The following is a 21,275-nucleotide window of genomic DNA, read 5'->3' as shown; positions in this document are numbered from 1 at the left end:
AAAAAAAAAAAAAAAAAAAAAAAAAAAAAAAAAAAAAAAAAAAAAAAAAAAAAAAAAAAAAAAAAAAAAAAAAAAAAAAAAAAAAAAAAAAAAAAAAAAAAAAAAAAAAAAAAAAAAAAAAAAAAAAAAAAAAAAAAAAAAAAAAAAAAAAAAAAAAAAAAAAAAAAAAAAAAAAAAAAAAAAAAAAAAAAAAAAAAAAAAAAAAAAAAAAAAAAAAAAAAAAAAAAACTTGTTTTTTGCATGTATGGATTCAGTTAGTGGTTTGAAAAAATTGCCGGATAATTCTTCAGTCATTTTATTATATTCTGTTGATCCAGAAAACTTGTAAACTTGTCATTTTCCACGCGACGCGCTTCGTCCAGTTCTCAGCCAAGAAAAGATGCTGACAAAGTCCCCGATGAATAACCTTTCATGAACTCTCGTGTGGTTACAGTGCATGAAGGAGAGGGCATGCGAGACATGACCCGTATACTCTCTTTCAGTCTCATCTTTTCTTCCCTCCCTCATAAAAGCTTCTTAACACTCGGTGGTGACGCCCCCCCCCGGGCTTTCACGTTCTACAGAATCACCCTATTTTTATTCAAAATTCTCCACAAAATGTCCATCCACCCACGTTCAGAGAAATGTGTTATTTCCAGTCGTCAAGTTGAAACACTCGAGAGATAAAATAGCTTTATGGCCTCACCGACATGTGTTACTCTGGAATTGTGGAGAGTATACTGGATACAAAATTAGAAAAAACGAGAAATACGAGACAGTATCGCCAAGGATCCGTGCCGCGAGGACTGTAACCCAAGACTTTCGTCAAGGCCTCCGGTATCAGAGTGCAGCAATTGTGAATAGAACAAATACGAACTATTGTGGAAGATCAATCGGCAAAACTTGTTATTTTTCTCGTTTTTTTTAACGATAAATTAAGGGGAGACTACTGTGAGTTTTAAAAGTCGTGGGTTATTGGAGTGAGACTCTTCGTACGTTGAAGATCGATTATATAGATCTGAAAACGAGTAATTAGTGCAAAAAAAATTGTTGTCATTGTTCGTTTGCCCGAAAACGTGTAAAATGCTGAAAACAGTCCAGGGCCTCCAATTTTTGAGCTACAAAAGATTTTTTTTGTTCAAAATTTTCGGAAAGATGTGTGGAACAACAATTACGAGCCAGTTTTTTGGAATTAGACTCCTACACAGCTGATTTCTTTTTTTTTCATATAAAAAAATTAACTATTTGTGTAAAAAAAGCAAATTTAGCCTTGTAAGAGGTGAATTAAAAAAAAATAGCTCGTAATTGTTATTCCACATAACTTTCCAAAAATTTTGAGAAAAAAAAAACATTCGTAGCTCAAAAATTGGAGGTCCTGGAGTGTTTTTGCCATTTTAAGCGTTTTCGGGCAAACGAACAATAAAAAAAAGTTTTTTTTGCGCTAATTATTCGTTTTCAGATCTACATAATCGATTTTAAACGTATGAAAAGTCTCACTCCAATAACCCACGACATTTAAAACTCACAGTAGTCTCCCCCTAACTAAAATGTCCACAAAATGTAAAATTCTCCGACCGTTTGTCACCATAAAAAAACCCTCGGCGACTCACGATTATTAATGCGAATTGAATTAATTATCAAGTTGAAAGAATAAAAAGGAAAATTCACTTTTCCATCCGCCAAAGACGTTTTCTTCACGTGGAATGGGTCAAGTTCAAGGTCTCAACTGAAGTGAAATTCAAACATGTGATGAAAAAAAAATTAATTGCGAAGGAAAAATGATGAGCTGTCGCCCGCAGTCCCTCGAGTAAACTTGGGACTTCAAATACAGTTCTAAATTCTTTTTGCAAAAATCCCTTTCATCACTGACTTCAACCGTTCTCCTTATTTCTATCATTTCAGGGAGGATTATTCCTCACGATGGAACAACGCAATTGGAAAGAAATGTGTATCCCCAAGGTTTTCTACCCTCGGAAATTTCGGAAGGGTGAGCTCACCCCCACTGAGCCCCTCGTTCTGGCACAAGGGAGGCCATGTGTTCTCCCAGTGGCCCTCAACTCGCACTTTCACATCTCCATCGAGACCTTCACAATTTTTAATACCAGAGGGCTATTTTATATACGAAATCACTGTCATTTTGAACTCCAACGGGATGAAATCGGGTGGATACACCCGGAGAAATGACGCATTTGAATCAAATAAAACTCTCCACTTGCAATTTTTCTGTTCAGTTCAGCAATATTTTCATTGCAAGTTTATAAACTCTTGTTTATTCCAATGAAAATGTTGTCATTGTGTGAAATAAATAATTTGTTCTCCCCAAACAATCGAAATAAAGGATTATTACCGGTTAATGAAATCGTTCTCCTCGACATATCTGAACAATGATTCAATTCCCAAGTAATAAAGCCTTTATTTGGATCAAGGAGACATTTTTTTTCGTCTGACGAACTGTATCCAGTGGATAGCCATGGGTGTGAAGGTTCAGACTGGGAACCCAATGGTCGTGTGCACTGATAGAAAGAATTAGTTATTCTCAACGAATGGATTTGGTTGGAGACGAGGGTCTGTTTGGCCTCACCAAACGTTCACTAGTTAACAGTCAACAAATGTACAACTGAGGACTCGATTTCGTCTCCTCAAGTGCCTTATTTGACCCGATTTTCATTTTTCAAGTTGTTGTAATCCAGAATATTCCATGACCGAATTACGAAGTGATTCGTGTTTAATAATTATGAAATTAACTGTTTATCGATTGTTTACCGATTCAGCATCGTATTACACCACGGGATCGTCTTGTAATACGAATACAACGAAAAAGAGACAAATGTGTGTCACGGTTTTCTCATAAAAACCGAGAACACACTGCACTCGGGAGTCATTACCAATGTAGTTCATTTGGGAATTAATCTTAATTCTTTTGTATTTTTACCGTTACACTTTGACTAAGAAATAAAGTAAATTCAAGTATCTTAACACTGAAGTTTGAGTCCATTGTACTCGTCCATTCTACCTCACACAACAAAGTGAACCATTCGTCAACTATTAACGAATCTCGTTTGGAATAAATGAGTCAGTCTATCAGTGTGTTCAAACCCAATCCCCGGCGATTTTTCGCATCTCCTCAAATTGATATTACATACATTTCTCCTAAGAATGAGCAATAAAATCAGTAGCGAAGCGGTAAACCGGGTTAAGTCGATTTTTCCTTTTGGCCATTTTTTGATGAATATCTCGGAATCTAAGAGAGATAGCAAAATTTTGCTCATGACCTTTTTTATAACCCTCAGTTGGCTCTACAAAAAAGGTTATGACAACAATTTTTGTATCTCTTTTAGATTCCGAGATATTCGTCAAAAACTGACCAACAGTTAAAATCGACTTAACCCGGTTTACCGCTTCGCTCCTGAAATAATTCGCCTTCAAGGACTCTTCATTTCATCTGAACATAAACGCAAATAAAAATATATTCAATGTTTCCATAAATCAATTTATTTGATTCAAACAAACCATTTCCCAGGGTTTTTTCTTTTCTTACATCCAATTAAATCAATAAATTACCGACAAGACAATTACAAGATCATTCGAAATAGCGACATCTCGAGGAGTTCCGTGGAGTCAACGATTTATAAATCATTCAAATCATCTGGATATCGGGACCTCCACTCATCTTCATCGCTTCAACCAAAATTATCTTACCGCATTTCCACTATCGCCGTTTTGTTTCTCTCCACCATCGAGTATTCTGTGCCTCAATGCAAGTCTATCGAGACTCGCAAGTCTGTAACTTCCCCCCGACTCACGATCCCTCGTTAATCTGTCCGTTGTTCCATTGGTTCCAGTGCTAAAACTCGACGTATACTTTGGCAATGTTGGTGGCGGCACCTGTCTTGGTTTATCACGATTTATCGATGAATTGCTCGAGTACAAGAATGACGCATTGTTCGGGAGAGTTCTTGTTGTTGATGTTGTTGATTGTGTGGTTGTTGGAACTGTCGATGCGAGACCAATCGGCGATTTTATGGCGCCATTCGCATGGCCACCGTTATGATTCTCGGTTGACATTTTATCGCTTCCTTTCGGTTTTCAATTTTTTTTTTCTCTAGTCTTTTTCTGGCTCGAGTCTTTGCTCTTATTTTTATCTTCTTCACGCTGAGATCCGGGACTGGAGACGCGGGGGGCTCATATCTGTGTATTTTTCGATCATTTTTGTGGGTGACGGGGGAATTCAGAAGTGAAGTGGTGAGAAAAGGGAAATGGAGTTTTCAGAGTTCAGTTGTTTGGGGAATTCTCGGGACCGAAGGGAGATAGCGGAATTTGTATCAAGAACTTTTTGTAGAGCAGAGCGAGAGCTACAAAAAGTTCCCGGCACAAATTCTCCCATCTCTCCGAGATTCCCAGATATTTTGAAAAAACCAATCCAAAGATAACGTCGATTGAATGAAAGTGAAGCAAAAACGATCCTCTTTCAATCATCGATATCTCAGGATTGGCAGAGTGAAATTCGCCAATTCTCAACTCATTTTAAAGCTCTCCTTTCACCACTCAAACTGAAAAAAAAATCATCCCATTCGCATCGTTTGTTCCCGAGCTATTGCGGATTGAGTCTCCACTTCACCACTTCACTTCTGAAAAATCATCTCAATATCAATTGTTTCGTCTCTAGTATGCGAATCAAGTCAATAAACAAGCTCTACTCAATACAATAATCGACCATTCAACCTCGTTACCCACAAAAAAACTGGAACCCCAATTTTAATTCACTGAGGGACAAAACTATCGAAAACAAATTAAGAAACTGAACCAACAAAGACCCTCACCCCTCTAAAACCTCCTTATCACCAGCCCTCTTATCACCCCCCAACTGATAATCAATTTACCATCGCTCTATCAAAGAAATTTCGCCACTCCTGCCTTTCGTTAACAACGAAACAACACAATCACCCACTGTTATCACAAACTAATCAATTCACGGGTTCATTAATGTCTCAGTAACTTTTTTCTCTCTCTCTCTCTCTCGGATCTGGTGGGATATTACGCCGGGCGATGATTCACGTCGAACCGGCCAAACCAGCCACGAAACCTCGCACTCGGCTCATTGTTGTCAGCAATATCTCTCGCCGATGCGTTTTTTCACAAAACTTATTGCCTATTTTCCACAAAATTTATCCCGAAATTGACTGTTTTTCGCTCAATGTTTGAGTTTTACTGAGGAAATGGGGTGGGAGATGCTTTGATCCAGTGTTACAAGCACTAGCTCTCAAACGACACACTCGACCCGAACTAACGACCACGCCTGACGCAGATGTGAGACAGAGTGGGGGGAAACTCGTACAGGCAGGGGAGTTCGTGCAGAAATGATTCCGAAGGGGGGGGGAGGAGGAGGGGGCAGAGTGAAGTTGGAGGTAGCCTCGTGGTGTCGCCACAGGGCAAGTGGAACCGGTTCTGCCCTGAGGGGGTGAGAATTCATCGGGGATTCGATTTTCGGGGAAATTTGGCAGCCAGAGAAACGTTTTGTTTGGCTCATCTGAATTCAGTAGCGAAGTGGCAAACCGGTATAGGGTAGCGTAGGGTAAAATGGACACTTTTGACTTTTTTTTAAATATTCGGAACTCAGAAACCGATTTATCGATTGAGCTCAGTCTAAGCTCATCACGAAGAGGAATCATTGTTTTTCAATTGAAAATAGTATATTGTGCCCCTAGGGAGTAAAAGGATTTTCTGACGAATGTGACGTTATAACCCGAGCCGAAGGCGAGGGGTATAAATCACATGAGTCAGAAATAGTATATTTCGTAACGAGTGCAAAATAGTACATTACGTAACTAGTGCGGAAAGCAGGCGGTTACTCACGAGGGCGGCGCAGCCTGACCTGAGACCGCCTGCTGTCCGCACGTGTTGTGTATACTATTTTATATGATAAGTGCGTGATGAAGTCTGGGGGCGGAGGGGGGGGGCGAAGCCCCCCACGAGAAAAGGGGGTCCAGGGGGCGAAGCCCCCGGTTGGGGGCCCCCACTGAAGAAAAAAGATCACATTTATTTAAAAAAATAATTATAAAAAAGTGTGATGTAAAAATTATGCGGAACTTCTGAAGAAAAAATTAATTATATTCATTAAATATGTAGTTCAAAAAACTTGTAAAGTATTTTTAATTGAAAAAAATTAATTATAATTATTACAAAATACAATTTTTAAAAATCATTAAGAATTCGCAAAAAAAAGAAAGTTATAATTATAAAAAAATATGATACAAAACGTAATTGAAAAATCGGAGAATATTTTATTTCCATTTTCTTCAAATGTCACATCACCAATAAACTCCTCCTCATCAGTAAATAAATTCTCCTCACTGCCTAACTCTTCATCACTATCAGGAATTATACGATTTTGGCTCATTTTATCTGCTTCGAAAATCACCTTTTCATTTTTCAGTCATTCCATGTATTCACTATTCGGAGGTTAGATTTCCTTCCTTGTTATTCTCTTTTAATAGGTGATGCGCATGCGCGTCATGCGTTATTTCGGGTTTCAGTTGACTATAGTCAACTGAAACCCATGCGGTTACACGCACGTATCATATAAAAGTATTTTTTATTCATTTTTTCACGAGTTACGAACAATATTTTTCATCACAATGTGGCGGAAATTGGACTTTTAGGCATGCGGAGCGTGCCGAAAAGTTCACTTTTCGTCACAGCGTGATGAAAATACTTTTACTGCCGTGTGGCACACGATATTTTATGCCTCGAGGACTGAAAACCGCGATTTAACGTCGCTTCGCTCGGTTAAATCGCGGTTTTCCATCCCTAGAGGCATGAATAAAATTATTCCATTTCATGAATAATTCAACACGTCATGAATATTTCAAAAAAAGTCAAAAATGTCCGTTTTACCCTACCCTCCCCTAAGTCAATTTCGACTAGTGGCCAGTTTTCAATAAATATCTCTGAATCTAAGGGAAATGGCGAAATTATTGTAATTTCCTTTTTTGTAGCTCTCAATTTGCTCTACAAAAAAGGTCATGAGAAAAATTTTTGTATCTCTTTTAGATTCCGAGATATTCGTCAAAAACTGGCCAACAGTTAAAATCGACTTAACCCAGTTTACTGCTTCGCTCCTGAATTTTACCAAATGAATTTCCCCCCAGCGAATCCCACTCGGATACCCTTAAACATCCCTCTCACTTATCATTCCACTTGTCGAACATAAATTCTGGATCTTTTTTTACGTGTCTAATGAACGGCCCGTCGACTGAGTCCAACTCTGTGGGCGAAGAAAGTGTATTGCGCATCAATATCGCCAATCGTTAGCGCTAATTACATTAATTATCGGCTGGGCCGGAACTGTGTACTCAATTAATACCTCGTCACTAATACCTCGGCATTTTTACAACATCAGGGCTAAGGGTTACAAAAAAGGTCACGAGCAAAATTTTGCTATCTCTCTTAGATTCCGAGATATTCATCAAAAAATGGCCAAAAGTAAAAATCGACTTAACCCGGTTTACCGCTGCGCTACTGAATTAAACCCAAGAAAAATCGTTCATTTCAATTTAATACTTCAATTCAAACTTTACTCAAATCAAATGAATGGGTTTTGTTATCACCACTTGATGAATTTCGTGGAATTTCAATTTTGCATTCGCACGAAAACGTTTGAACAAGTTGCTAGCGTTAGAATTACTCGAGCGAATTAAGACGAGAGTGCACATAACGTATCGTCTATTCGCTGAGTCGCCAATTAAGGCCACATTGACACCCAGAACGCTCATGGCACTTCCTAATACCTCACTCGCATGCCAATGAATCAATTCAGTGTCTATGAACCTCAAACGGCACTTCCTCGCGAGTTTATTTGCGGATCAGCGTTTTTCGAAGCTCGTTTGGATGCTTGAAAAAATATCAATATTTTGCGAAATTTAATTTAGGAGAGGGTAGGGTAAAACGGACATTTTTTACTTTTTTTGAAATATTCATGACGTGTTGAATTATTCATGAAATGGAAAAATTGTATTTTTCAATTGAAAAACAATGATTCCTCTTTGTGATGAGCTTAGACTGAGTTCAATTGATAAATCGGTTTCTGAGTTACGAATATTTTTAAAAAAATCAAAAGTGTCCATTTTACCCTACCCTCCCCTAGATAATACTGACTGGGTATGACTTTTTTCCAATTTTTTCCATGCAATTTAGTTGAAAAATTGAAGAACTGAAAATATCCAAAAGTACAGCGTAACCCAGCGAAGATTAGAGCTACTTTAACTCAATAACAGCTCCAATAAATCGTTTCAATTGTTGCGGAATATGGGAACAATATTATTTGAATGAAAAATGAAGTGAATGAAGGGGATTCTGTCGCTTCGTCTATTCAATCCTCAAATACGCGAAATGAATTCTTAAACAGAATAATAATAATAATAATTTAGCCCATAATTAATTGATTCATCTCATGAGTGATGCCTGAAAGCCTCACATTATCAAACATTTTCATTAGTTGAAAAATTGAAAAACTGAAAATATCCAAAAGTACAGCGTAACCCAGCGAAGGTTAGAGCTACTTTAACTCAATAACAGCTCCAATAAATCGTTTCAATTGTTGCGGAATATGGGAACAATATTATTTGAATGAAAAATGAAGTGAATGAAGGGGATTCTGTCGCTTCGTCTATTCAATCCTCAAATACGCGAAATGAATTCTTAAACAGAATAATAATAATAATAATTTAGCCCATAATTAATTGATTCATCTCATGAGTGATGCCTGAAAGCCTCACATTATCAAACATTTTCATTAGTTGAAAAATTGAAAAACTGAAAATATCCAAAAGTACAGCGTAACCCAGCGAAGGTTAGAGCTACTTTAACTCAATAACAGCTCCAATAAATCGTTTCAATTGTTGCGGAATATGAGAACAATATTATTTGAATGAAAAATGAAGTGAATGAAGGGGATTCTGTCGCTTCGTCTATTCAATCCTCAAATACGCGAAATTAATGCTTAAACAGAATAATAATAATAACAATTTAGCCCATAATTAATTGATTCATCGATTCTAGGACAGTTTTTCCCCGGACAAAATCTCCCCGAAAAAGAATTTCCTCGAATAGAATCTCCCTGAAAAAGGAATTTGCGATTAGGAAACCGGATCCGGCCAAAATAAATATAACGATAATGCTCAATTAAAGGGGTTTTTATTACTGAATCGCACAATAAAACACATGAAATTATCGAGTCTTCAGCCTCAATGAAATTACAGAAGAATTAAATTCATACGGATTGTTATTTGCGGGAAATTTACCCCCCAGAAGACTCGTTGAAAGGAATTTTTTCGAGGAAATTTCGCAAAAAGCAATTGTCCGGGGAAATTTTGTCCGGGGAAAAACTGTCCGACTACCGATTCATCTCATGAGTGGTGCCTGAAAGCCTCACATTATCAAACATGTTCATTAAAATCTAATCTCAATCGTCATTCGATCACTGTTCGTCAGTAATTAGTTCTACCTGAGGGTTGAGAGCTCGATGACAGTCGTATTTCGCCAAAACGGATGGGTTCAATCTCCCTCGCTTATCAACACCCGCCATGATTATCCTATTGTTTTTCCTCCCTTCCACAATTCACTGCAGTTGACACACTTACACCAACTAGACTCGTCAATCGAATTTCCAAGCACTCGTCACTATAATCATACGTGATTATCAATCATCGCTATGAATGTAACACACGAGCGAGTACGACTGAGGTTTTATTGACTCGACAAGTTCGTTGGCCGTATTGAATTCCGGAACGATCCTTAAATCGAGCTGTTGTGATGTCGTGTACACTTACGTGTGTCACGCACTCTGTGAGGGACTAACGGTCAATCGTTGTCCATTTGATACTGGTGTGATAGTCGAGCAGGAGAAATTATTATTGTAAATTATTGCTGAGTCAATTCCGGTGTGAAGGGAAAAAACGCAAAGGGACGAGTGGATTTAGCTCGGGGAAGAGGGGCTGGAGGGAAAAAATGTCCTGAATTTTTTTTTAGAGAATTCAATTTTCAAAGAACAATGTTTTCTGACACTTGAGGCGGCCCTGACCCTCAACTCCAAACGACCTCAAGGGCCATTTGACCTTCAAATTCGTTCGTTTCTACTGGACAGCCAAATGGTTTTGAAGGTCAAATGACCCTTAGGGATGTTTATCGAGGGTCAAACGACCCTTAATGATGTTTCTGGGCTGAGGTCTCAAGTCGTTTGACCGTTGAAACAATTTGACCTTCAACGCCGAATGGCCTTGAGGGTCGTTTGACCCTTACGGCTATTTGACCCTCAACTGTAAGCGTGATTAAGGGTCGCTTGACCCTCAAGACCATTTGATACTCAACTCCAAACGGGATTAGGGATTGTTAGACCATTACGGCTGTTTGACCCTCAACTGCGAGGGTCTTTTGACCCTCAAGACCACTTGACCCTCGACTTCAAACGTCCTTAGGGATTGTTTGACCCAAAAAACCATGTGACCCTTGACCGGAAACAAATTTTTTTGAGGAGTTAACAAACCCTTAAGACGTTTTAAATCGAGGGTCAAGAGACCCTTGAGAACGTTTTGAATTGAAGGTTAAATGGGCTTAAGGGCCGAACGGATTAGCGCAGAGTGATCAGCACGGGTCCTTTGACCGTTACGATAATTTGACCCTCAACCCCAAACGTCATTTGACCCTTGACCGAAAACAAAAGGTTTTGCGGTTCAAACGCCCCTTAAAAACGTTTTGAGGTGAAGGTTAAATGACCTTAAGGGACAAATAACCCTTAAAAACTCTCAGGGTTGAGCGTTGACCCTCAAGCAACCCTCAAGGACGTTTGGTGTTGAAGGTCAAATGGTTTTCAAGGTCAAAAGGACTGGGCCAGACTATCAGAAAGGGTCATTTGACCCTCGAGACCATTCGACCCCCAAATAAAAATAGCAAAAAAGATTTCCTCAACAAAAATGTCTTGACATTTTCCTCAACAACCACTCGTAACCGATATAATTCCATATTTGACAATATGTGATGAATCGACTTACGTCTCACAACTTCACTACGCAAGTCCCCAACGAGTGATTCATTAGAGTAAATAATGAGCGAGATAATGGGAAAAGTGATTGTTTAGAATATACAAATTAAAAATCCACACTTTTCCGCGATGAAATGTCCCAAATCGACTCGTCAAATGATTAAACTGAACGTAATTTGAGACTTGCACTTCGGAAATATTGAAAAGTACTCGTGAAAGAGTGAAATTGCCACTGTGCCACATAAACCGTAACTGGGACAATGTATTTTGTAATCATTTTCCTTATCGGGACTTACCGCTGGTGGTGAGCATGGCGATGGTAACATAGAGTAATGCCGCAGTTTGACACGTTGATTGGCCATCGTTTGTAATGCATTGGTGCGTGTGCGGTCGTACAGCATCCGTTCGGGTGGTGGGAGGGGGGCATCCGGAAACATGAAATCATAGAAGGGCGGGGAATTGAGAGTCGATGTGCATGATAGTATATAGGAAGTCGGTACGTGGGCATTTGCTCAGGGTGCGTTACAATTATTTTATTTATCTTCCCCAATTTGCGCTTTTAGTTCTTCTCGAATATCTAAAAATGGTAAAATTTCAATTTTTACGGGTTGTTTAAGTCCTATTATCTCCATAAGAAGTAGGATTCGACGAAAACACCATGAGACTTTTTTGTTGGAAATTTTGTCAGCTACAAAAAATGTCTAGAGACATTTCCTCCTAGAAACGAGCGTTCTCTAGATAAATGGGTAATTAACAAAAGTGGTAAATGTGAAATTTTTGAGAATTTCAACTTTTGCGTATTGTTTAATTTGTAATTATCTCTATAACGAGTAATTTCAGAAGAAAACATCATAAGACTTTTTTGTAGAAAATTTTGTCAGCTACAAAAAAAAATGAGGAAATTTTTTTCCGAAAACCACTCCCTCGGGAGATAAATAAGTCTTTTTCAAAAACGTGGAAATTGACTTGAATTTCTTACGTGAGTTTTGAGGCAAATATGCAACCGCTGAGATTTCCATATCTATCATCGAATTGCAGTTACTTTTTCCTTAAAATTACCGCAGGGAGAAAATTTGAGAGGGGATAGGTGGAGCGTGGCTGAGTATGTGCAGCTGGAAATAGATTGTTGGAAAGAACTGAAGCTATTTGAAGTGGAAGAGGAAAAAATCGAGTGAATGCTTTGTCATTTCGACTTCATGCGAATGTTCAGAATAATTTTCAAAAGCGGGGCAAAATGAAATAGTAGAAAGTTTCGTTGTTGAAAGGGCAAACGGGAGAGACGAGCGAAGTGATCGCTCCACTCATCGCTCCCATTCGATCCTTAAGGTGTTTCGGTTGAAGAGTCAAAATAATGAAAAAAAATTGGAAAATTCATGGGAGAAATTTCCAAGTATGCTGCATCATTGAGAATTCGTGCACATTTTCTTCAGATGTCAGTTTCAAGGAAAAAAATAATGAAATTTGAATGTTTTTGGAACCCCTCCAGCTATAACCTCCGAGGTTACCCCACTCTCAATTAGGGAAATTTCCATGGCACCCAAAAAAATAATGAACTATTGAGGAAAAACTAGTGGGTGATAAATCAAATTTTTCTTGAGAACACGTATAAGTTTCCGATTTTTTTCACATTTCATAAGAAAGTTATTTGAACAAATGATTCGGAAAATTATGAGTTTCGGGGCAATTACGCCCTCACGCGCAGGCGCGTGATTCGAATGTCAGTGAGCATCATGGGAAAGGTATGGGTTGGACCATGGAACTGAGAGAGAGAAAACACTCGACAGGTTTACCAACTCGAGACGCATTTTAATATTATTTCAATAATTAGAATAACATCAAATAAAAATTATTCGACACCCGTAGGTGATGAGAAAAAAATCAATCAATCTGATGAATAAAATCAATATTCAAAAAATGTTCAACTGCACACTTAAATAGTTACTTGAAAATTGGAAAATTTCGTGCTCAGCGATTGAATCAGGGCTCGAGAACAATAAGGTTCCCCTTGCGTTTCACCGCCCGATGATCTACAGGCGAAACACCTTAAGGTCTGACGCTTCTGATTACTCTGCTCGTCTTTCCCGTTCAAGCCTCAAGAAAATTTCACCTTAAATTTATCTGAAATTTGCTCTACATTCGCTTCTCGCTACCGTTCCACCTCGCCCCGTCCCCTATCGAAGGAATCGAATATCAAGTCCGTGAATAGTTTCGATTGACAAATAAATCAGAGGAGAGTCATGTGACATTTGTCGAATAAACCGCAGTCACCGCAGGATCCTTGTAATTGAATAGCACAACATCTAGATTGCCATCGTGACGAAAATCCAGTGCATGATCCAATCAATAATTTAGTTAAGTCACAAATTGCGCGGAGGCGATACCGAAGTCCCACCTCTTATCACTCTTTGGAACGAAAAAATTATTGAAACTACAATTTTTCGAACCAACAAACGATTGTCCACAGCCACACGAGCCTCACGTGTTGAACATACCGACTGCACTAAACTATTTTCTCTTGATTCCGCAGTGATGCATCGGGTGTCTCTGTGGTTGTGCCTCGGTGTATATGCACAGGAAGATAATACCCGGAGTTCAAGTGAATATAATTAAATACTCCAGTGAAATGCGATACACTTGACTTTGACGAAATTCTTCGAGGTGTTGTCAAGGGGATTGAGAGTATAATGTGAGGGCACGCGGTATTCCAATTTTATTTTTGGAATTTTTTTAATGCTCATGAATGTTGGTTGACGATAACGCTATCTGTGAATTCAGTTTATACTAGATTTATTTGGATAAACACACTAATGAAATGTTATGACTACTTGTTTAAAAGTTGATTGGTTTCGTCATGTGAAAATACAACTGTAAAAATAAAATGAGTTTGTCAATAGAGAATGTTCCAACGAACGTAATGGGCCCAATAACATTGAAATAGGGTAAAAACAGTGACTTGAAGAAACATTTGTAGACAGAATTTTTAGTAGTATTCAACAATTTCAACGAATGATAGTTGGGATTCATTAAATCGACGAATTTCCGCGGTGTTACATCCACCTGAACGTTATGAGTTCCAGTCAAGTGGAATTTATTGATTTCTATATTAAACATAGCCCAAGAATGGAGTTTTTTTTCGAAAATTTATTCTACTCCTCGGGGCTGGGATTAATTAAGCCCAATTGAATGCAACACAACTGGAAATAATCGATCGAATCAACATTAATTGTCAATCATTGACATTGTTAAATATCACTTATAATCCAGTTTATAAACATTTCTCCAAGTCACACATTCCATAAGATTTCAATGCACTTGGGCTCGATTAGTTCGTTGAGACATTTTCTATCAAGTTCGAACGATTTATTTGGATGAATACACTAATGAAATATTACGACTATTTGTTTAAAAGTTGATTGGTTTCCTCATGTGTAAATACAACTGTAAAAATAAAATAAGTTTGTCAATAGAGAATGTTCCAACGAACATAATGAGCCCAATAACATTGAAATAGGATAAAAACAGTGACTTGAAGAAACATTTGTAGACAGAATTTTTAGTAGTATTCAACAATTTCAACGAATGATAGTTGGGATTCATTAAATCGACGAATTTCCGCGGTGTTACATCCACCTGAACGTTATGAGTTCCAGTCAAGTGGAATTTATTGATTTCTATATTAAACATAGCCCAAGAATGGAGTTTTTTTTCGAAAATTTATTCTACTCCTCGGGGCTGGGATTAATTAAGCCCAATTGAATGCAACACAACTGGAAATAATCGATCGAATCAACATTAATTGTCAATCATTGACATTGTTAAATATCACTTATAATCCAGTTTATAAACATTTCTCCAAGTCACACATTCCATAAGATTTCAATGCACTTGGGCTCGATTAGTTCGTTGAGACATTTTCTATCAAGTTCGAACGATTTATTTGGATAAATACACTAATGAAATATTACGACTATTTGTTTAAAAGTTGATTGGTTTCCTCATGTGTAAATACAACTGTAAAAATGTTCCAACGAACATAATGAGCCCAATAACATTGAAATAGGATAAAAACAGTGACTTGAAGAAACATTTGTAGACAGAATTTTTAGTAGTATTCAACAATTTCAACGAATGATAGTTGGGATTCATTAAATCGACGAATTTCCGCGGTGTTACATCCACCTGAACGTTATGAGTTCCAGTCAAGTGGAATTTATTGATTTCTATATTAAACATAGCCCAAGAATGGAGTTTTTTTTCGAAAATTTATTCTACTCCTCGGGGCTGGGATTAATTAAGCCCAATTGAATGCAACACAACTGGAAATAATCGATCGAATCAACATTAATTGTCAATCATTGACATTGTTAAATATCACTTATAATCCAGTTTATAAACATTTCTCCAAGTCACACATTCCATAAGATTTCAATGCACTTGGGCTCGATTAGTTCGTTGAGACATTTTCTATCAAGTTCGAACGATTTATTTGGATAAAAACACTAATGAAATATTGTGACTATTTGTTTAAAAGTTGATTGGTTTCGTCATGTGAAAATACAACTGTAAAAATAAAATGAGTTTGTCAATAGAGAATATTCCAACAAACATGATGAGCCCATTTTGTGAAATTTGTGAATTGATCTATTCTTTTACTATTTTTTGTAAAAATTTATCGTTTTGAATTCAACACTTTTCCCTCTCCCTGAACTTCCCTTCTGGGAATTTGTTTAATTGAGAACCGCCTGCCACGCATCAACTCCAGTGATTTGCTCTGCTCTGGTGTGTTGGCATTTGCAGTGGGCAATTTTGATAAGACTTATAATTGAAAGCGTATTTATCACGCATTCTCCGCATTCGGTCAAATTAATTGACCGTCTGGAGTGAATTACTCCGGGCAATTCTCAGCGAGTGCTTTCCTTATTCGGAGTATGAATAGAGCGAGATCTTGTAAACACTGCGATGATGAATAAAGGCTTGTGGTTTTGTTCACAATGGACAGTGGCTATAATTTTCTACCGTAATTATAACGTTTACAGCGTCTTGTGTTCACTGTAACTGAAGTTAATGATCTGAACCGAAATGTTGTCATTAATATATCGGGATTGGCTGAGTGAAATTCCCCATTTTTTTTTTCATTCTCAAGGTCATGTCATAATCTTCAAAATGAAGTTTGACTCATGCAAATTGCATCGTCCACTCCGTAGATATCACAATTGAAATAAAATTGTTTACATCCAAAAAACTCGAACGAAAATCCCAAATCTCCACTTCAATCAATCATCAATAACTCGGGATTGGCTGAGTGAAATTCCCCCAATTTTTTTTCACTCTCAAGGTCACATCATAGTCTTCAAAATGAAGTTCCACTGATGCGAATCGCGCCGTCCACTCCCGAGATATCTCGATTGCAAAAAAAAAGTTTGTGCTAAACTTGAAAAAAATCGTAAAAAACCTTCTTCACTTTTTCGTCACCAACCTCTCACACACCCCCCAACCACCCTTTATCCTCCCCGCCCACATGACAAAAAAACCCATGAGGTTAGGACGGTTCCGCAAGCGCGGGGCGGTTATTGACGCGCAAATTTGGCGCCCCAAAATGGTCGTCCCTCGTTCGAAAGCCCCGGAGCCCCAATAAATAATGGTAAACTCACCACTTCGCTGCATAATTCACCCCCTTTGTTTCATAAATCCTCCTCGCACATCACTCCCCAGTTATCGAGTCAATTTCCCCGATCGAACGCCTCGACAATTGATTCGCGACTGGCACTTTTGGACGCGCACTCACAACAAAACACAAAACACAATGAGCAGAGAGGAATTCAGGTTGTGGGGATAATCCAAATAGCCGTGACAGTTCCAGTGACAACTGTCGGCTGGACGCTAGCCTGAATTTTCAAATTCACTGGACACACCGGGGATTACGGGGAAAGGGCCGAGAGCAGGCGTTCTGCTTGGCTTTTCGTGTCCTTTGGCTCCGCCAGGCGATCCTTCTGGGAACTGTCGGCGCCTTCTCGGAACATTCTGATGGTAACGAGACTCGGGGAGTTTATCCCCGGTTCTGTCCGTCTGCAGTTAATTTTTTTTTGTGAATTTAATGCCCGGAATTCGGGGAAAACAAACGCACGTGGGGAAGGGCCAGTGATACTAGAGTGACACGAGGGCTTTTTGGGGATTCGATGGCTACGAGACTTCCGAAGATGATTACTGTCGCTCCGAGCGGAAAGCACAGTGCCACGTTGTTTTTCTTCCATGGATCAGGTGATTTTTCAGTCGATAATCGCTCTTTATTCTTTGCTCGATCTTTTTTTCATTCGATTTGATTTTGGCCTTTCGTGGCTGCGGATTTATCTTCGGAGCGAGTGGTTTTAGGGGGAAATATCAGAGGAGCTTTTTTGTAGAGAATTAAGTTTTCTACAAAAAATGTCTTTTGATATTTTTCCGTAGAGTCACTCGGTAGAGAGATAATCAAGTGTTTGTATAGGTTATTCTGATGACAGATTATTTATCGTTTGATTTTGACTTTTTGTGACTGGGGATTTATTTTCGGAGCGAGCGGTTTTAGAGGGGAATATGATAAAAGCTTTTTTGTAGAGAATTAAGTTTTCTACAAAAAATGTCTTTTGATATTTTTCCGTAGAGTCACTCGGTAGAGAGATAATCAAGTGTTTGTATAGGTTATTCTGATGACAGATTATTTATCGTTTGATTTTGACTTTTTGTGACTGGGGATTTATTTTCGGAGCGAGCGGTTTTAGAGGGAAATATGATAAGAGCTTTTTTGTAGCGAATTAAGTTTTCTACAAAAAATGTCTTTTGATATTTTTCCGTAGAGTCACTCGATAGAGAGATAATCAAATGTTTGTGTAGGTTATTCTGATGACAGATTATTTATCGTTTGATTTTGACTTTTTGTGACTGGGGATTTATTTTCGGAGCGAGCGGTTTTAGAGGGAAATATGATAAGAGCTTTTTTGTAGCGAATTAAGTTTTCTACAAAAAATGTCTTTTGATATTTTTCCGTAGAGTCACTCGATAGAGAGATAATCAAATGTTTGTGTAGGTTATTCTGATGACAGATTATTTATCGTTTGATTTTGACTTTTTGTGACTGGGGATTTATTTTCGGAGCGAGCGGTTTTAGAGGGGAATATGATAAGAGCTTTTTTGTAGAGAATTAAGTTTTCTACGAAAAATGTCTTTTGATATTTTTCTGTAGAGTCGCTCGTTAGCGAGATAATCAGTTGTTTGTGTAGATTATTCAGATGACAGTTTTCATCATTTCATTTTTATAGTATTCTTATGTCTTTAGGTTTGGGGATTTATCTCCGGAGTGAGTGATTTTAAGGAAAAATACCTTAAGACCTTTTTTGTAAAGAATTAAATTTTCTAAATAAAGTGTTTTATGATATTTTCCTCTAGAATCACTCATTACCGAGGTAATCAAACGTTTGTGCAAACTATTCAGATGACAGTTTTCATCATTTCATTTTCAACTATTTTTGTGTCTTTATTTTTAGGCAGCTCTGGAGCAGATGTCAAAGAATGGCTGGATATTCTCAACCGAAAGGAATTAAAGTTTCCAAACGTCAAAGTTGTGTATCCAACTGCTCCGTCTCAGCCCTACACCCCTCTAGATGGAATGGTAAAGAAAACATCTCAATTATTTCAAATTGTCCATTAATTTTTTTTTTATACCTGAATTATCAGGTAGATTAATAATATTATTGATATTATTATTAATTATTAGATAGATTAATGATTCAAATACAATTAATGCAGTAATTCAATTACAATTGTAATTCCACTATCCAAATCGTAAATTCCTTCATATAATATGATATGAAATGAAAATAAAATAAGAATAAAACAAAATGAAAAACAAAAATGAAATGAAAATTTATGGATATTCTTTGCTCCATGAAAAAGCCAAGCAACGTCTGGTTCGATCGAAAGAGGATATCGATAAGAGTCCCAGAGATTAAGGAATCCATTGACAAAATGTGCAAGGAGACTTCTAAACTAATTGAGGAAGAAGTGGAAAGTGGAATTCCAGAGAACAGAATTGTCGTTGGGGGCTTCTCCATGGGAGGAGCACTCGCCATGCACTTTGCATACAGATTCAAGAGGTCTCTAGCTGGTTGTGTGGCAATGTCATCGTTCCTCAACGATAACTCGGTGGTTTACGAGGTAAATCATGAGCGTATTCTCCCAGTCAACGACAAATGGAATTCCTCCTTGTTTAAGGCCCGGGTGTACTATCTTTCGAATGTTATCTGGATTTTTTTTATCTTTCGTAATCCAAAATTGTCAATTGAGTGGTATAGGGAGGGTAGGGTAAAACGGACACTTTTGACTTTTTTTGAAATATTCATGACGTCTTGAATTGTTCATGAAATAGAATAATTTTATTCTTCAATTGAAAGACAATGATTCCTCTTTGTGATGAGCTTAGACTGAGCTCAATTGATCAATCTGTTTCTGAGTTGTGAATATTTTTGAGAAAGTCAAAAGTGTCCATTTTACCCTACCCTCCCCTATCATGTAGAAATTCCCAAAAATTATGATAGAATGATAAGAAAAATAGAAAAAAATCTGAACTTTTTCAAAGAGCGTTTTTAATTGGGATTCAGAATGAGTTGGAAACAGTGGAAATTACAAATATCTGATTCGCTGTGGCAAATTATCTATTAGCTGTCATTTTCCATGGTGGATAACAAAACACTGACTCCTCAAGGGAAGTGACAGCTAGGTATCTCAATTTTCAAAACAGTGGTATGTAGTCATCTGCCATTTTTATGTGAGAAAAGTGTGATTACAAAATTCTCCAAAATATTACAACTTTTTTCAAAGAGCCTTTTCCGTAATAAATGTCTCTGTGGGAAAAGATTTACGAAATCAGTCTTGTTATTCAACTTATTCTGAATATAAATTAAAAATGCTCTTTGAAAAAATTAAGAATTTCTTCTACTTTTTTTGATTATTCATTCATAATTTTTCAAAACTTCTGCATGATGCAGGACTCAATTGACAATTTCAGATGACGAAAGATGAGAAAAACATCGAGATAGCGTTCGAAAGATAGTACATCCGGGTCTAAATTTAATTTTTAAAAAATACTTCAGGAGTTGAAGGACGAGGACAACACGGGAACCCCACCTCTGCTGCAATTTCATGGACTAGCTGACGCGATGGTGCCTTTCCAGTGGGGCGAGAAGACCCACAAGATTCTGAAGGAACTGGGGGTCGCGGGGGAGTTCGTGCAGCTGCCAGGAGTGGAGCATGAGATTGTTAAAACTGAAGTTGTCAGGTTGACGGAGTGGCTGGCAAAAGTCCTCCCTGAAACCCCTTGAAAATGTGGCATATGTCACTAAAAATAAAATTTTTAACGTTGTCGAATAATAATTTTCAATTTTGCCAGTGAAATTAATTTATTGTTTCTCTCGTTTTTCTTTTTAATTTATTAAGACAAGATTATTGCAACCGTTTCTATTTATCTTCAAGAAACTCCTACTCTTCAGCCATTAACAGTCATCACAGCAATTTTTGTCGAAAAACGAGGGAAGAACAGAATCAAGAGAAACAATTATTTTACTGATTGACAACGTTTTGAATACACAATCTTCTTCTTCACCAGGGCATTCATTTATTCTGCATTTAAGGATATACAAGTACTTTGGGTATTTTTTCTCCAATGAAATGCTTTTCTACTTTTGTAGTCGAGCTCTCTTCGCAGAGGTCATGACGAAAATTTTTTTATCTCCTTTAGATTTTGAGATATTTATTGAAAACTGATAGTCAAAATCGACTTGAACACTCGAACTCAATAAAGAAATAAATGAATAAATAAATAAATAAATCAATAAATGAATGAATAAATTATTAAAATAATGAACCACCCGAATTTACTCCTCTCGCATTCTTCTCAAAATAAATATATTCAACAAGTCATTCTGCCCAAAAGTCGGATTTTGACGTCAGATGACAGTGACTTCAAAAAATTGAAAAAAAACTCCATTCAATTTCAAAAATCTTGAATTTTTTTTTTCATTTTGAAGACATTTGAACTTCGAAATGACTCTATTCATTAAAATTACCGCATCAATGAATTCCATAATTCGTTAACTCATTAATTCACCAATTCATTGATTCACTAGTTCATTAATTCATTTACTGATCCCGCAAAGAGCAAAAAAATTTAAATACAACTCCATTCAATTTAAATTATCTTCAATTTTTTTCAACACTTGAACTCAATAAATAA

At 37.4% G+C, this 21,275-nt stretch overlaps 2 protein-coding genes across 11 annotated transcripts in view; one reads left to right on the top strand and one right to left on the bottom strand.

The window, feature by feature from the left end:
• The window catches only part of LOC107048138 (septin-7), a 33,736-nt gene extending 16,756 nt beyond the window's left edge, over positions 1 to 16,980 (bottom strand). For 2 of the 10 annotated variants that reach the window (XM_015271157.1, XM_015271154.1), the window contains exons 1-2: positions 4,860 to 5,280; positions 3,679 to 4,167 (exon numbers count right to left, since the gene is read on the bottom strand). In XM_015271157.1, coding sequence (XP_015126643.1) covers positions 3,679 to 4,044 — 366 coding nt within the window. In that variant the 5' untranslated portion in view covers positions 4,045 to 4,167; positions 4,860 to 5,280. The other 8 variants (XM_015271160.2, XM_015271163.1, XM_015271162.2 and 5 more) reach the window with 8 other exon arrangements.
• Positions 16,633 to 20,416, top strand: LOC107048139 (lysophospholipase-like protein 1). Its single transcript, XM_015271165.2, has 4 exons — positions 16,633 to 17,272; positions 18,532 to 18,656; positions 18,941 to 19,201; positions 20,137 to 20,416. Exons 1-4 carry the CDS (start codon positions 17,191 to 17,193, stop codon positions 20,362 to 20,364), a joined length of 696 nt encoding a protein of 231 aa, XP_015126651.1. The 5' UTR covers positions 16,633 to 17,190; the 3' UTR covers positions 20,365 to 20,416.
• Positions 20,417 to 21,275: the final 859 nt, after the last annotated feature.

Source organism: Diachasma alloeum, unplaced genomic scaffold (genome assembly GCF_001412515.2).
Source record: "Diachasma alloeum isolate Michigan unplaced genomic scaffold, Dall2.0 Dall_scaffold_00185, whole genome shotgun sequence".
NCBI classification, from domain to species: Eukaryota; Metazoa; Arthropoda; class Insecta; order Hymenoptera; family Braconidae; genus Diachasma; species Diachasma alloeum.
This window is presented reverse-complemented; position numbering and strand designations above follow the sequence as displayed.

Excerpts from the sequence above, each read along its gene's own strand:
- LOC107048139 (XM_015271165.2), top strand. The coding sequence starts at position 17,191 with ATGGCTACGAGACTTCCGAAGATGATTACTGTCGCTCCGAGCGGAAAG. Across the intron at positions 17,273-18,531 it reads GTTTTTCTTCCATGGATCAG|GCAGCTCTGGAGCAGATGTC; the intron begins GTGATTTTTCAG and ends CTTTATTTTTAG. Across the intron at positions 18,657-18,940 it reads ACACCCCTCTAGATGGAATG|CCAAGCAACGTCTGGTTCGA; the intron begins GTAAAGAAAACA and ends TCCATGAAAAAG.